This window comes from Biomphalaria glabrata, chromosome 14 (genome assembly GCF_947242115.1).
Source record: "Biomphalaria glabrata chromosome 14, xgBioGlab47.1, whole genome shotgun sequence".
Taxonomy (NCBI): Eukaryota; Metazoa; Mollusca; class Gastropoda; family Planorbidae; genus Biomphalaria; species Biomphalaria glabrata.
In genome coordinates, this window is record NC_074724.1 from 9140744 (window position 1) to 9157107 (window position 16364).

Consider the following 16364-nt stretch of genomic DNA (forward strand, 5'->3'; position numbering starts at 1 on the left):
AGGAAAGTAAAAGCGTCTTGTCTTATGATAGTCTTGTTATCGATTCTTTACGAGAGATAACTGTGAGACCTAGGTACCTCAGCGTAAATAAGATTTCTCTACTTGCAAAAACCTGGAATAGGACTTGGAATCACCCACCAGCGATTTTACCCCTAAACAATGTGCCTATTGGACAGCCCTAGTAACACAAGTATATATGTTATGGAAATTTACCTTTTTAATTCAACAAATAAAAAAAGGTATATGATAATTATATAGTAATCAGACATTGCTATCTATGGGGCAGATGATGTAAAAGCCATCTGATTATTTGGCCAACGAATAACGAACAGCCAGCACAGCGGCCTTTCGCCTTTTCCCATCTAGTGTTAGGTACCTATTAGAGTTGTGTACGCTGAAAAGGCTTCCTAAAAGTCCGAAATTAAAAAATCCCAGTCTTCAACGAGATTCAGACCCAAGACCTTTCAGTTCGGAAGCCAGAGCTTCGCTACTCCACAAGCAACCACGCCCATTATTGTTACATAGACGAAAGTAAAATGTGCATGAATATGTAGTATGGCGGATAGGATTCAGCACAATCTTCATATGTTCCTAAAGCTGTTGGACCAATGTTTGTACTGTCAACTTTTTCTTTCCATTCCTCTCCCATTTTTACAAAGCTTATATCATTATTATATTTGTCTGTCTGTCTGTCTGTCTGATAAAATCTCGGATCAAGCTGAAATTTTGCACAATTATTTCTTTTACCTAGCAACACAAGAATCAATAAAAAAAATAAATTGGTTCATTAACTGTTGGTAATTAATAATTTTGTTTTGTATCTCAAACAAAGAAAAGAAATTGTACTTGACGGAAGTGGTGGTAAAAGCTTAATTAGTCCCCTTTATAGGTCTCCACTTTAAAGCAAGTTTGAAACAAACAATAGAAAAACTATAGATAAGTTAATGTTTATAAGCCCTTACCTAGCAGAAAGCTTTAGCACACGAGTTAGAGCTCAGGTCATTCACCTTTTTTTTTTATACAAATACATTTAAAAAGAGGTCATCCAGATATCCCGTCTATATTATTTGTTTGCAAAGATAGACTGGTATTATTTAACTGGTATTATTTAAATAACGTTCCTGCTTTTCATATACCGAATGCTAAATCGTGATACGAATCCTCATCGCTTGGGATCAGATTTTTGTTACAACTCACTCTGTCTGTCTGGTCAAAAGTTTGTACACTTTATTTCTTCGACATCCATTCTCAGATCAAGCTGAAATTTTTGCACATTTTTTTTCTTTTACCTGAGAACACAAGAATCAATAAAAAAAATAATTAACCAATAAGTTAATTAACTATTTGTAATTAATTATTTTGATTGGTATCTCGAACATGGGAAAAAATTGTGCTAGACTAAAGTGTAAAGTATAAACTGAATTAGTACTTAGCACGTCCGCCCGAGGAGGTGTGAGTCAAGAAGTTTAATTTAGGTCGTTCTTTTTTTTTTTGTAAATGCTTTTAAATCCAGCTACGGAAAATATACCCATATATCCCCCCCCCCCCAATTACAATGTTCCCAAATGTTCCAGAGTTGTGATAGGATGATAGCATATTGAGAAAGCTAAAATCATCAAATATTATTTATACTAATAAGGCTTGTCTTCGAGTCCGAAGATTAATGAGGAATTCAATATTTCCCGTGGCTACGCAGCCCCAGCTGTGACCTACATATTTTGCCACATAACCATTTTCCGCCGGTGGTCGATTTAAATATATTTAATGATTTTCTTATATGTTCTCGGGATAAAGAACAAATCCTATTTAATTTAATTTAATGAAAAAACAAAACAGCGATAACGTTTTTTTAGATACAGAAACAAAAATGATTTTTCTTTTGTTTATTTCCTATTAATTTATTGAATTTTACTCAATTAACCCCAGGACTATCCCAACCTAGAGTAAGAACCTGGGTCTCTTTTCTCTACACACAGTTACAGCTGAATATCAATGAAGGCAGCTGTCAGATCTGAACGAGATTGTTAAGACAAAACTATATTTACGTCGCAGCCTTCAATGCGCTTAATCTTCTTCCTGCTCATGCATCGCCCTGGGTGCCTGAGTAACATAGACCCAGCTTTTCAATATGAAGATTTGAGCCCCTGAGGCGTAGATGTTATCTCAACTAAGTGATACACCCTTGAAAAAAAGGGATTTCTCTTTTCGAAGATCACAAGTTTAAATGGTTATAAAAGAGCTCGCAATTCGTAGATTCATCACTTCTCCCGTTCTGTGACAGAATCAGACCTTGTTTGTTTCGTTGCTGTCAGGTGACTAGTTTTTTTTTAAAAATTATCTTTATAATTATTACGGTCGAGAATAGAGGAAGAGTGAGCTCTAACATTATTTGCAATAAAATTGTACATTTTGTAAAGTTAAATTTCAATAAAATATTAATATAAATTAAGTTCTTTAACATATATGTGACGTTTGAAGCATACAATCTTGTTATAAAATGTAACAATGTATTATTTGAATCTACAATATTAAGCTTGGCAAAGCTTAAGCGAATACCACTGGTCCTTTCTGATTAATTCTAATAATTTTGTTACTGCAATCAACTATATAAATTGGTGATCCATGAGAGGGTGATCGATGATGCATAGATTTGCGTTTATATACGTAATTAAAGTATCAAGTGTGATACTATTAGGTGGCGGTATAACAAAATCATTGTAGTGCTATATGTGACATGAAATGTTCAAAATAATGAGATGATAACTATTATTAGCGTTAATGTTTCTCCAGTTTTATTTATACATTTTGTAATTGATAAAAAGAAAGTATACTAAAACAATAACAAAAACAGCACAAATAAATAAATATAACTTTTTATAAATTATATTATTTGTATATAAAAATAAATACTATTTTTTTTTAATAAAAAATTTCTTCATTTATTACAAATTATCTCCCTTTGATCTATACTTTCATTAACCTTAAACCATTGTGTCACAGTTGGTTTTACAATTTAACATACACAGTTATATCTTTCAGATTTGATATGAAATAATTTCCATGTTTTATGTTTTATTATGTTTTCGTATATTTTGTCATATAATCTTATGCTGATATCTAGAAATGTATTTTCTTGTCTTTTGAACCAGTCAAGAGCCAGTCAAGAAAATGTTTCGTGCAGCCGTCTTCTTCGCCGTAGTGGCCGTAGCCTTCTGTGCTGCTTACAACAAGGTAGACACCAAAGCCTACGCCGCCTCATCGGCTAAAGACTACAGTGGCAACCAGGCAGGAAGCAACTACAATGGCAACCAGGCAGGAAGCAACTACAATGGCTACCAGGCAGGAAGCAACTACAATGGCTACCAGGCAGGAAGCAACTACAATGGCAAGGGAGCAAGCAGCTATAATGGCTACCAGGCAGGAAGTAACAGCTACAACAGCTACGATCAAGGATACAGTAAGTAATATGCAAAGACCCAAAATACCTAATTTAGTTACTATGCTGCGGTTATGTATAATACTGAACTAATACCTAATCTAAGGAATCGAAGCCTTTGCCTCAACATTTGGTATACTGAATTTGTTTTACGATAAAACAATTGTTCAATAGCGTTTTTTTCATACAATTATTAACTCTCATGTATTTTTACAAAGCTCGATATCAACTTACTCTGCCTGTCTGTCTGGCCAAAAGTTTGAACACGTTATATCTCCGACACCCAATAACTGATCAAGCCGAAATTTCGCACAATTATTTCTTTTACCTGACAACACAAGAATCAGTTTAGTTTTAAAAATCAACCAATTAGTTTATCAACTATTAGTAATTAATTATTTTGTTTGGTATCTGAAACTTGGAAAGAAATAGTTCTAGACTAAAGTGATGGTATTAGCTGAATTAGTCCCCTTACCAAGGGAAGGAAATAATACTTGACTGAAGCCGTGGTATAAACTGAATTACTTCCCCTTAAAACTAAGAGAATAGATTCTAATCGTTAAAAGACAAAAGGAAGCGACATTTGATAATCGACATTTTCGAGGAAATATTTTTTATTTCGATTTTAAATAATATGGCTTTTTATTAAGTGACTTTGATATTATTGTAACAAATAAAAAAAAAATTGATCGATAGGGAAAGTAGCAAGCTATGGTACAATTCTGAGTCTCACGTAGATCTTAGTTTTCTTAAGTACTATTATTACAAAAAGTTGTCTAAGTAATTTTAGCATCAGGAATATATTTAGTATCATTATATATCTTCGGGTTTCTTCCGTTTCCTGAGTACCCAATGTTTCTTAAGTATCCAATGTTTCCTGAGTACCCAATGTTTCTTAAGTATCCAATGTTTCCTGAGTAGCCAATGTTTCTTAAGTATCCAATGTTTCCTGAGTACCCAATGTTTCTTAAGTATCCAATGTTTCCTGGTACTATTTTTTGTATCTTAAATACTCTGGGTATCCAGACTCGTCCGAGTATTTCAAGTATCTTAACTATTCTAAGAAACTTGAGTATTTCGAGTACTTTACTTTATCAGGATTATTTAATCATGCTAAAAGAATATAACAAGTATTACAAAGTCTTTATCAACTCAATCTAGGTATGTCTGTCTATCTATATGTCTGTCTATCTATATGTCTGTCTATCTATATGCCTGTCTGGTAAAAACTTTAAACAAATGTCGGATCAGATTGAAGTTTTGCACAATTATTCATTGAATCTGACAAAACATGACCCAATCAAAACATTAACCAGTTAGTTATTTATTTGTTGCTTAAAATTATTTTTTTATATTGAAATAAAGGTAAATAAATCCTATTTATGAGAGCTGTGGATATATATATATATATATATATATATATATATATACATATATAGCCTATATATATATGGATTTACTCCCCCTCCTTACCTTTTGACACTTTTCTACCACTTCCTATTCTCGGATCAAGTTGAAATTTTTAGTAATTATTTAAAGTCATTAACAATACACGAATCAATCAAACAATTAACCAAGGAGTTAATCATTTAGGTCTTTTTAATTGACTTTGTTCCTCAGAAGGAGAAGTAAACCTCGTAATTTTTAATTAAATGTCAATACTTTGTGCTTCCTTCCCTTACATAAGCTTAAGTTTAAAAAGTATTATTTTTTTCTATTGCTTGTCTCTGGTTTGTTTGTTTTTTTAAATAGCGTCTTACTAGGTGACCAAACAAGTATTTTTCACACAATTATGCAATATTTTGACCCAAGTGGTACTGCGTCAGCTTGTAATAACATTTAAATTAAGGTATATTTTTTTCAGACCCCTGCGGCTATGGTGACAATGGTAAACGCCTGGCAATTCGAGACTTCTGCGCTGGTTACTTTGAGTGCCAGAACGGTGAGGCTCGTTACTACGATTGTGACGAGTACGAAGGCTTTGACATCTACAACAAGAAATGTGTCCCAGACAAATCTTGCGCTACAGGTGATGACGTGTTTCTGTTTATTTTATTTAGAATACATTGTTGTCAATTGCTTCATCTTTCTTGACAGTGTAAAATATTTTACCTCATTTTACCTTACGGATTTTTATTTAACGAAAAAAACATCATGTGAACAGCAACATTTTTGAATAACTTTATTTCAATTAGAAAATCGTAATTATTTTTATAACAAAAAAGAAGTTTTATTAACTACTCTTTTTTAGCCAGGGTTTACGTAGTGCGATTGGTTAGTTCTATTAGAGCATGGAATGGGTTGCCTGAGCTAGTCAGGAAAACCAGTGACTTGGCAGAATTTAAGTCATTGGTTAATATGCATGACTGAATGCATGACGCGTATGACGTAATCATCTTCTTTTTTGAAGTAACGTCTTTACTATATAAGATTGGATATAGTTAGTTAGCTTTTCAAATTTTTTTTTTACAAAAATATTCTGTAAAATTATAATAAATGATGGGTCGTCAATTTTCAGTTTATAGAATAGCTCAACAATCCATTTAGTGTGACAATGTAATTGAGCACTGAATGTGGTTTATAGTTATAATAAAGAATTAACTTTATAAAGTTTTAGTCTATTTTACATATCGCCAATCAGATTGTTTTAAGCTAATATTTCTTCTATTTATCACTTTCCCTTTCACCTATCTCCCTTACTCTGTTGGACCGTTGGGGTACCACACAGATTGTGTCAACCGTCATTCTCCACTCCTCTGTGTCCTTTGTCTTGAATACAAAAAAAGTAAAGTCTTCCAGATCTTGTGATGTATAGAGCAGATGATGTTAAGATCATCTGTTTATTTGGACAACGGTTAACGAGCAGGGTCTTAAATGAGATATATTTAAGTACTTGAAAGGAGTCTGTTTCAAAGTCTAATCTGAATGCAGTATGTCAAAAGTAGTTAATAAAGAGTCATCTTACAAATATTTTGTTTCAGTTTGCCCCAAAGGCACTGGCCCAAGCTACAACAGCATCTACCAATTCTATCTCGGTGGAGAGCTCGAGTACTGCCCCTACGGCACTTACTTCAACGCCAGAATCTGTACTTGTGACCGTGAGTACTGCAGTATTCAAAATGTTCTCTTGTTTCTTAACGAGCCGAGCTAGAAAAAAGAAATGACGTTAACTAGATGCCAATAGAGAGGCTTTATATACAAATGTTATTTCGAGTTTACATATGTCAGGGAACCCAACCTACCACCCGAGGACCATATACAGCACTTGAATCTTTGCTAGCCTGAACCACGAAACCTTGTTCCCATAGTGCTGGGAATGAGCTGGCAGAAAAAAAGCTGGACACGACAGGCATGCACTTAAGCAATTTTTACAAAACTGCTTCCATGGAGCTTAATGCATAGGCTTTATGTAGGAATACTATCATATTATATTATATTATATTATATTATATTATATTATATTATATTATATTATATTATATTATATTATATTATATTATATTATATTATATTATATTATATTATATTATATTATATTATATTATATTATATTATATTATATTATATTTTTCTCTTGCTAAGTAAAAAGCTAAAACGATTTATTTAAACGATGTTTTGGTATATATACAATGTAATAGAACACCTTCTATGCTTTATTGTAACATCTTGTAAAGACTGCAATAATTTATTCTAAATACTTAAAATATGTATGTGTATGCCCGTGTGTTGGTGTGTGCTAGTGTGAGATATTACTAACAATATTGCTAATTGTTAATACTTTTTTTTTTAGACATTCCAGACTTTGAATACCAGTCCAGCAGCAACCAATATAACAACAACGGTAAACAATATGATAACTATGGTAAACAGTATGACAACAGCGGCAAACAGTATGACAACAGCGGTAAACAGTATGATAACAGCGGTAAACAATACCAGGCTGGTTCTTACAGTAAGTGTAATACAATTAGTTTCTTACCTAAAGCAAATTTTTTCCTTATTCAAAAAAAAAAAAAAAGCAGTGACTCTGCCCCATTGCTATTTGTATGACGTTATGTCTTATTTAAGTTAGGACATCACTGTGTTTGACCTGGTTTTTTTGAAAACTTTTCTTTACAGACAACGCTCAGTACAATGGTAACTACGCCAGCCAATATCAGGCCCCAAAGAGCGCAGATTCCTACGCCAAGAAAGCCTACGCCAAGACCTACTAAAGAGTAGATCCGAAGAACATGGAAAAATTGAGATACAAAAATATTCCAGTCATTGTATCACTATCTTTTCATAATCAGAGGCAAATATTGGGAAATAATCAATAAAAGAAATTATGGTTAAAGCATTGTTTCGTTTGAGTCTTTTAAAGTATTTGTATGTTATTTATCATCATCAAACTCCATTTGGGTGAGGGCTTGGACCTGCTGTTTTGAGTAGTGCATGCATGTCACCATACAAGTCTAGAATTTTTATTTTCACAGACCTGTTGAGATCAAAAAGTCTGGGGCAGTCAAAAAGAATATGAGAAACGGTTTCCTCTTCTTCCCCGCAGCGGGGGCACCGTAAATCGAAATTTGGCCTTAGCCGTGAGAAATATAAGCCAACAGGACCGTGGCCTGTCCTCCAGTGTGATATAATAGCTTGCTCACGCCTGGACAGCTTCCACTACGGTCAGCGCATCTCATGCGTTCCCAGACTCCACTCCATTGAATTTTAAATACTAAATAATGAAAATTACTTATGTAAAGTGATGGTATGGGAAGAAATATGACTCCTATATAATGTTCTGACTTACCAATTAGCTACATTTCTTTCTTACTCTTCAACGTGGTGAAAAAAACAACTTATGTGGTAACAATTACTTGTTTTAATAATTTCTGTTCAAAATTTATACATTGTACTAAAAACATGCCTAGCTGAACAAACATTAAAATGGCTGTCATTCTAACGCAGTGATTCCCAATCTACAGTTAAAGGGCCATATGAGGCTCGTGACGCGGTGTTATCCGACCACTCTAAAACTTTTTATCAAAGGTTCTTTTCTATAGTACTCAATGATATTTGGGGCAACGTTTTGGAAATGTATATGTCTTCCCCTCCCCCCCCCCCTTCCAAGTAGACAAAGTTTGTCATCCCTTTTCTAAAGAAGCTATGTAAAAACAAATTACCTTTTGCTTTCTTATCACTTACAATAAAAATAAACTCTGAATCCAGACGTCCACTGCTTGTGGCTAAACATAAATTTGAGAATGACCTCGAGAATCAACCGTGAGGAAAAAAAGGAGTAGTTAACGATTAGGCAGCTGGAAGCACATACTGATAAACATTGTAGATCTAGAGCCTGTGACACAAATGATATTTAGCAGCGATGTTTAGCGAAATGCTTACTGAATGTCATGGACTTGTCAGATACCTTCTACCTTGTTACGCCGACCAGTTAAAGCCCTTTCCGGGCTGCGGCTTCTGCGCATGCTACAGCTACTGGGAGACACAGGTAAGAGTTGGGTTTCAAGTACTTTAGGTCTCCTCTGAGTGCACTTCATCAACCAAGCCTCTGAGTCTACCAAGCTTCATGGGCGCCCGCAGGGGGTGCATGGTTCTGAGTAGCAAAATTCTAGCCATTTTTTTGCATCATCGAATCAATTAAATTCTGAGTAGCAACAGAACAAGTTATGCTTCCGTGTTGACTGAAGCGTAGATGTAAAGATAAGTTGCTCTTGTAGTGAACTCGCCTAGACTTATCATGAGTTGATGGCTGACCATGTACGTGCACTGAATTCCGGATAGCCAAATTTTATATAAATTTTAACTTCTGCCATGTAGCAGCTTGACACGTGACGTAGTGCTTCCACTGAAGTACAATTGTAAAGATATATTATTATTGTAAACCTCCCCACCCACCCACCAAAGGGAAAGAGGAAGAGGGGACGCCCAGAAATACATGGCGCCGCGATTTGGAAGCAGATGCCAAGCAGATGGGAAAGTCGTGGGGACAGTTGGAGAGACTCGCCCAGAACCGAGATGCCTGGGGGAAGCTGTTGGTGGCCTATGCCCCAGAAGGGACCACAGGCAGAGATGATGAAACTAGAATACACTAATCTGAAGTTCATGTCCATTTCGTGATGGCTAGTATACAGAACTGTCTTCAGGCAAGGATTCGCAAAAAGACTTAACCTTGTTATCAATGACCTGAATGACGTTTTAGATACAAGTAATACTGTTGATGTCTTGAAGAAGATTATCTATTTCTTCCGCATTAGTCCCAAGCGAGATGGGTGGTGCTAAATTTACCTCTTTTGTTTGAGACACAATGGACTGAAAAATACGAATCCACAAGTCACAACTTAGAGAAGATATTTTTATTGCTGTTAAAAAAAAACGCTGCAAGTGAAACCAGATAGACTGTATATGTGTAATCAGTGCGAGGTTCTCATGTTTTTCTGATTTGTCTTTTCATTGCCGTCAATAAGTAACCTGTTCTTGAACCAGTTTCCGCGATGTTGTAGTTGCACGGCTAAAATTTAACAACTTTAAAAAAAAAATAATGTGTTCACATATTTACTTTTTTAAAATGAAAACAAATATTTCAAGTGTACTTAATATCGCATTAGTATAAGATGCAAGAGGACACCAGTTCTTTTTCTTTAATATTCTCCATAATAAGAAAGTTGAAGCTACAAGTCTGAGCCATAGGTAGCAACTTGCACCCTGCAAATCCAGCGTTATTAGAGGAAAAGTAAAAGCGGTAGGTTGTTGTGCTGGCCTCATGACAACCTCGTTAACCGTAGGCCACAAAAAAAAAAAACACAGTCTTTACATCCTCTACTCTACAGGTCGCAAGTATTTTTAGTACTATCAGAACAACCAAGATATACACTGATTGGATAGCTCTCTTTAGTGTGAAGCTTAAAACCTTCAAAAACCTCTACAAATTATGTTATAATAAAAAAAATCACAAAAAGGTATCCTATTCCATAAACACTATTGTCAAAACAAAATATAAAAAGAAATCTGTCATACAAATTCCCGATTGTGAATCAATGTCAGAAATAAATTAATGTAGATGTTTTTTAGCCATCGTTATCAATAACATTAAAATAAACACCTAATAAAATAAAATCCCCTACATCTAATGTAAAAACTGAAGAAACAATTGTTACAACAGCAAAACAGAACATAACCATCTACTCAAATTTCTAACCTGATTTTTCCACCCTTGAGTCTAGAGCGGTTTTAATTTCTATCGCAGTCATTGAGTTTTTACAAAGATCTAACATTTGGAGTTCTGGTATATGTTAAAAAAAACGGAATTTTCTAAACTGATTGCCCATTAATCTAAGCCACTTTAATTGAGGATTGTATAAAAAAGTATAACTGGATAAATCATTTAGTATATTATACGAACTATCTTATATGTTAGCCCAGCCAGCTCTTTGAAGATACACATACTATGCATGACCATGAAGTCTTGATCCATTCTCACGAAGTTAGTGTATGTGTTTTGTTGAGGTCTCTAGGGTCTAGACAAAACCTTAATCCGCCTCCTTTCTTTTCTACAATAATTAGTGAGTTGACCCATGCAGTGGGATGATCTACTTTTTTATGACACCCTCATCTTCCATTCTTCTCAATTCCTTTTTTAATTCCTCACGTAGTGCTGCTGGGACTTTCCTTGCTGCGTGTACAACAGGTTTAATAATGGAATTGACCTTTATAGTATATTCCTCTTCCATGCAGCCTAAGCCAGTAAATACGTCTACGTGGCCTGAGAGTGTATCGTCCTCTATTATGTCGACTCTTTTGTTTACTTTTATTTGTTGGCAGCCTGGTAGACCCATAATTGGCTTTGAATTTGTCTTCACAATTTGAAATTCTATTATGTTGTCTTACTTTTAACAGTACATTTATTGGGTGCCTTGCTGATAAAACTTCAATCTTTCTCAACTGTAAGTAGTAAATCTGGATGTTGATTTGAGAAGCTTTTTCTTTTTATTTGCTTGAAGATTCTGTATGGGAGAATATTGACTTGTGCTCCTGTATTCAACGTGAATGTGACTTGTTTGTTTTCAACAGTAATGAGTGAGCTCCATTCGTTGCTTAGACCATGAGAGCCAATACTGCCGGTGAGTCATCGTGACTTTCTGACATAACTATACTTACAGGCTTTAATCTGCACACCGACGAGAAATGACCTTTTCAATGACAATTGGGGTATGTTTCACCATAAGCTGGGCACTGACGTGGTCTGTGTTCCTTGCCACAATAGCTACACCTCACATTTCCTTTTGTTCTTTTGAAGCTATTGGTAGCTGAATTCACAACTTGTACCCCACTTTCTTCATTCATGAGCTTAAGCTGCTATTTAGTTGTCTCAGCTGCCCGACATATATTTTCTGCCATGTTAAGGTCTAGGTCTGGTTCTCTCAAAAGTCTTGCTCGGGTGTTCTCATTCTTTATGCCACCAACTATCCAATATTTTATTAGAGATTATTCGCAGACGATTGCATAATATATAAAACAATAAAAACAACACAAGATACAGAAATTTTACAAAGAGAATTAGATGAATTACAGAAACAGGAATCAAATTGGAGCATGTCTTTCCACCCAAAAAAATGTCAGTTATTAAGAGTAACAAAAAAACTAAAATAAATTAATTCCACTTATCTTATTCATGGTAAACTAGCAACACAGACTAAAAATGCAAAATACCTAAGTGTTATAATAAATGAAAAACTGTCATGGAATCCACATATTGATGAAACTATAAATAAATCAAACAAAGCATTAGGGTTTATTAAAAGAAATTTCTATAAATCAAATAAGAACATAAAACTAAAATGTTATTTAACCTTGGTTAGGCCAATAATAGAATATGCATCCTCCGTTTGGGACCCCTCAACTCAAGAAAACATTAAGAAACTGCAACAAACACAAAATAGAGCAGTGAGATTCATAACAAACGAATATTCACATTAGACTAGAGTAACACCTTTAGTTAAATCACTAAATTTAGAAAGTCTTCAGGATAGAAGACTTAAAAGTAAAGTAGCAATTATACATAAAACACTGAACCATAATCTTCAAATACAAAAACAAAATTTAATAAAATACTCAGAAGAATACAAAGATAAAGACACATTTCTCGTCCCATATGCTAGGACAAATTTGTACAAATACTCCTTCTTCCCTAGTGTTATTAGAGCATGGAATGGGTTGCCTGAGCTAGCCAGGTAAACATGTGACTTGGCAGAATTTAAGTCATTGGTTAATATGCATGACTGAATGCATGACGCATAGGACGTAATCATCTTCTCTTTTAAAGTAACGTCTGTATTATATAAAATAAGAAGATAAGAAGATATTAATAATTGTTTGCATTATTGCTGTGACGCACTTATTGTGTTTTATAATCTAATATAGATCCGAACCATTGAATATCCCAACGATAGCTACACTGTGATCAAACAATGGTTCACACTATAAAATAGTCGCTCAGTGACCACTGGCACACAAACTGTAGACGACAAGAGAGCAGAGATGGCAGAAGAAAAGCATCAGAGAAACTAAAGGAAGGCCAAGGACATTTCCTGCCAGTGTGCAGCCGAACATTCCGGGCTAACATAGGTCTCACCAGCCACATGAGAAGGGTTAACCTCAGTGCAAAGCCCTCAGCCCCCTTGATGACTAATGTGGTCATCATTGAACCAGGATGTACGATCTGGGTAACTATTTATACAATCATTTGAAATCAAACTTTATTACAAAAAAAAAAAAGAAAGAATGTGTGACATTATAAGTGGACTGTAATATAAATAATAGTACTGGAGAGAAAATTATAATTGAAATGTTTTATTTTAATTATGCTTATGATGTTTAACAATTTAGTAAGCGTTAAAATAGTTGTGAGCAGATTGAAGAAAAAGTTAAAGGGAGAGTACACTTGCTTTCAGTACTATTGAATAAGGAAATACTAGTTTTAGCTCTTGGTTTAAAGGTGGGTAAAATTAAAGCAATACAAACTAAAGCAAAAAGAATTCTTCGAACTGTGGAGAGCTCTCCTTAACGTGCTCAAGACATTCTTGGCAAAGGAGTGGAAAAAGTGTGTGTGTGTGTGGGGGGGGGGGGTCTTTTTCTAAGGAAAAAAAATTCCTACCTTCTGTATGTATATTCTAAATATAAATTATTTTTTTTTAGCAATAGTCAAGTAAAAACTATATTACTGCTAAGTTTTAATGAATTCAATCATTTAATTCAAGTTAGATGTTTCATCTTCATTAGGATCTTGTATACGCCAGTGGTCTTGCGAGATGCTTCTGCAGAAAGATATATCTCAATAGTTTTGTATTTAAGCGGACATCGCAATAAGTTTTTGCCTGTCGTGTTTCTTACTACAAACTGTCTATTGTCTACCTAGTCAGTTTTATATTTTTCTCTTGACGTCTTTAGAGTTAACAAAATCAGCCAGCAGCAAAACATCTCTCTGAACCCAGTGATGATCTTAGGACCAAAAAAAAAAAAGTGCATAACAGACGTATTGCCCCCAGGGGCGGATTGGCGTTAATGGCAACCAGACAAATAAGGTGGGCCGAGCCTGAATGGGCCATATTAAATGTTAGTAATTCATGTAAACGTGATTAGCCTCGCCTTACTTGTTTATAAAAGATTTGTACATACTTAACAGTGTAATACTAGCCACATATACAGAAATAATGGATTCCCTTATCTTATAAAATACAGACGTTATTTCAAAAAGAAGATGAATATGTCCTACTCGTCATGCATTTAGTCATGCATATCAACATATGACTTAAATTCTGCCAAGTCACTGGTTTTCCTGGCTAGCTCAGTCAACCCATTCCATGCTATAATAGCACTAGGACAGAATGGCCATTTGTACATTATACCCGTAAACAGTGCTTTTGTGAGTTTCAATACTCTTTACACATTACGAGATTAACTAACAACATAATCTATATTTATTTAATTGTCCAGCTATAGAAGTCAAATTAGTGTGAACATTCTTATGAGAATGTAAAACGATACCCAGAAATCTTAATTATTATTTAAACAGTTAAACATGTTACCAAATTGAAAAAAGAAAGGTAAAGGTTAAGAAACAGAGAGAGAGAGAGAGAGTGTGTGTGTGTACCATCCATTTTAATTTGCATTGTAAACTATTTTGTATTGAAGTCATTGAAAATCATTTTCTATTGATTAATTTCTCTTTCTGACAAGATCAATCAATATTCTAGATGATTGTTTTATTGTTTGTATTAGCATCTTCTAATATGTCATAGTTTTCCTTTATGTGCTGGCTATAATTAAACAAACATTATTCAAGAGTCATGAATAAAGAATGCATTGTATGTTAAATCCAACTTTATTTTATATATATATATATATATATATATATATATATATATATATATATATATATGTAATTAAAGCACATACAAAGATATATTCTTAGATAGCAGACATATTACAGTTGAGATTTATTCCTTTATATTTTGTATACAAAAAATTGCATGGAGAATATAAAATGCTTTTATCAATTGTTTAATTATTTACAAAATATCTCTCTCTCTCTCTCCACGTTTCTCTCTCCCTAGCTCTCTCTCTCTTTCTTTCATTCTTCCTTTCTTTTTCTCTCTCCCTTTCTCTTTCTCTCTCTCCCTTTCTTTCTCTTTCTCTTTCTTACTTTTTCTCTTTTTCTTTCTTTCTCCCTTTCTCTCTCTCCCTTTCTTTCTCTTTTTTTTTCTCTCTCTCCATTTCTCTCTCCCTCTCTCTCTCTCCCCTTCTTTCTCTTTCCCTTTCTTTCTCTCTCCCTTTCTCTCTCTCTCTCTTTCTATCTCTCCCATTTGCTCTCTTATTTTCTCTCTCTCCATATATTATATGTATTGTTTCACTATCATACCAACATCACAATAAAAAAATAAATAATGACTCTGTTGCTCCAAAGGTTAGATTTCATATCTGAGATTTCCAAGAAGCCAACCATGTTCTGACCTCAGCATTAGAAGAAAAATAAAGTCTTGGGTTTCTCTTCTGCCTTTCGAAAGGAAGGGCTTTCAGATAGTATCTATGTCTTCCTAAGCCACTTCGGTGTAGATGTTTCTTACTTTGATCCAACGTCACGTTAGTAGTTTCATCTGTTGATGTATATATATTTTTTGAAGATGTATATTTAATATCTCTGTTTAAATATATTGGAAGATTTGATCGCTATGATTTCGACAAACTATCAAATGATTAATAGTAAAATGCTTTATATTATAAAGTCGATATCATCCCGAACTCTCATTGTTATAAATTTGACTTAAGACTTTGAAATTTCTAAAAATATTGATAGCATATAGTTATATATAGATCTAAAAAATAAAATTATATGTTACATAGGTTAGGGTTGAAAAAAACAAACCAACTTGACTTCTTTGAACTACTTGACAAAACAACGCCTTGATCCAACTTTCTACAAAATGTTCACGATCAATCAGTCGCGGATAAGAATTTATTTCCGGTTTCCAGTCTAGTAGTAGATATAAGTCTATGGGAGTTACTTTAAAAATATCCAAGTTGTTTTGTAAAGCCACATGTCAACTAGATAGAGCTAGTATGTTTACCTTGTTTCGTTGATTTGATTTAAGGTGTTGACAGTATTGAGTTACTTGCTAGGGTCGAACTATCACTCGCATTCTGAGCTAATGATAAAATAGTATGCAAAATTAACATTTACATTATGAGCTAATGATAAAATAGTATGCAAAATTAACATTCACATTATGAGCTAAATGATAGAATATAAAACAAGATTAACATTCACATTCTAAATGATAAAATATAAGACAAGATTAACTTTCACATTCTGTGCTAAATGATAAAATATAAGGCAAAATTAACATTCACATTTGAAAATGATTAAATATAAGTC

The 16364-nt window shown here is 34.0% G+C and overlaps 2 protein-coding genes across 5 annotated transcripts in view; one reads left to right on the top strand and one right to left on the bottom strand.

Annotated features, from left to right (window-relative positions):
• Positions 1–2150: 2150 nt before the first annotated feature.
• On the top strand, positions 2151–7772 carry LOC106065127 (uncharacterized). Its single transcript, XM_056010705.1, has 6 exons — positions 2151–2312; positions 3150–3457; positions 5301–5465; positions 6418–6534; positions 7227–7388; positions 7556–7772. The coding sequence occupies exons 2-6, from the start codon at positions 3169–3171 to the stop codon at positions 7648–7650; spliced, it is 828 nt and encodes a 275-aa protein (XP_055866680.1). The 5' UTR covers positions 2151–2312; positions 3150–3168; the 3' UTR covers positions 7651–7772.
• Positions 7773–14872: 7100 nt separating this feature from the next.
• The window catches only part of LOC106074202 (C-type lectin lectoxin-Lio2-like), a 41821-nt gene continuing 40329 nt past the window's right edge, over positions 14873–16364 (bottom strand). For 2 of the 4 annotated variants that reach the window (XM_056011478.1, XM_056011479.1), the window contains exons 6-7: positions 16057–16134; positions 14873–15585 (exon numbers count right to left, since the gene is read on the bottom strand). In XM_056011478.1, the coding sequence (XP_055867453.1) occupies positions 16076–16134 (59 nt within the window). In that variant the 3' untranslated portion in view covers positions 14873–15585; positions 16057–16075. The remainder of the gene's footprint in view (positions 15586–16056; positions 16135–16364) is intronic. The other 2 variants (XM_056011475.1, XM_056011477.1) reach the window with 1 other exon arrangement.

Coding starts and splice junctions, on each gene's coding strand:
- LOC106065127 (XM_056010705.1), top strand. CDS start 3,169: ATGTTTCGTGCAGCCGTCTTCTTCGCCGTAGTGGCCGTAGCCTTCTGT. Junction 5,466..6,417: donor AGACAAATCTTGCGCTACAG/GTGATGACGTGT, acceptor ATTTTGTTTCAG/TTTGCCCCAAAGGCACTGGC. Junction 7,389..7,555: donor ATACCAGGCTGGTTCTTACA/GTAAGTGTAATA, acceptor TTTTCTTTACAG/ACAACGCTCAGTACAATGGT.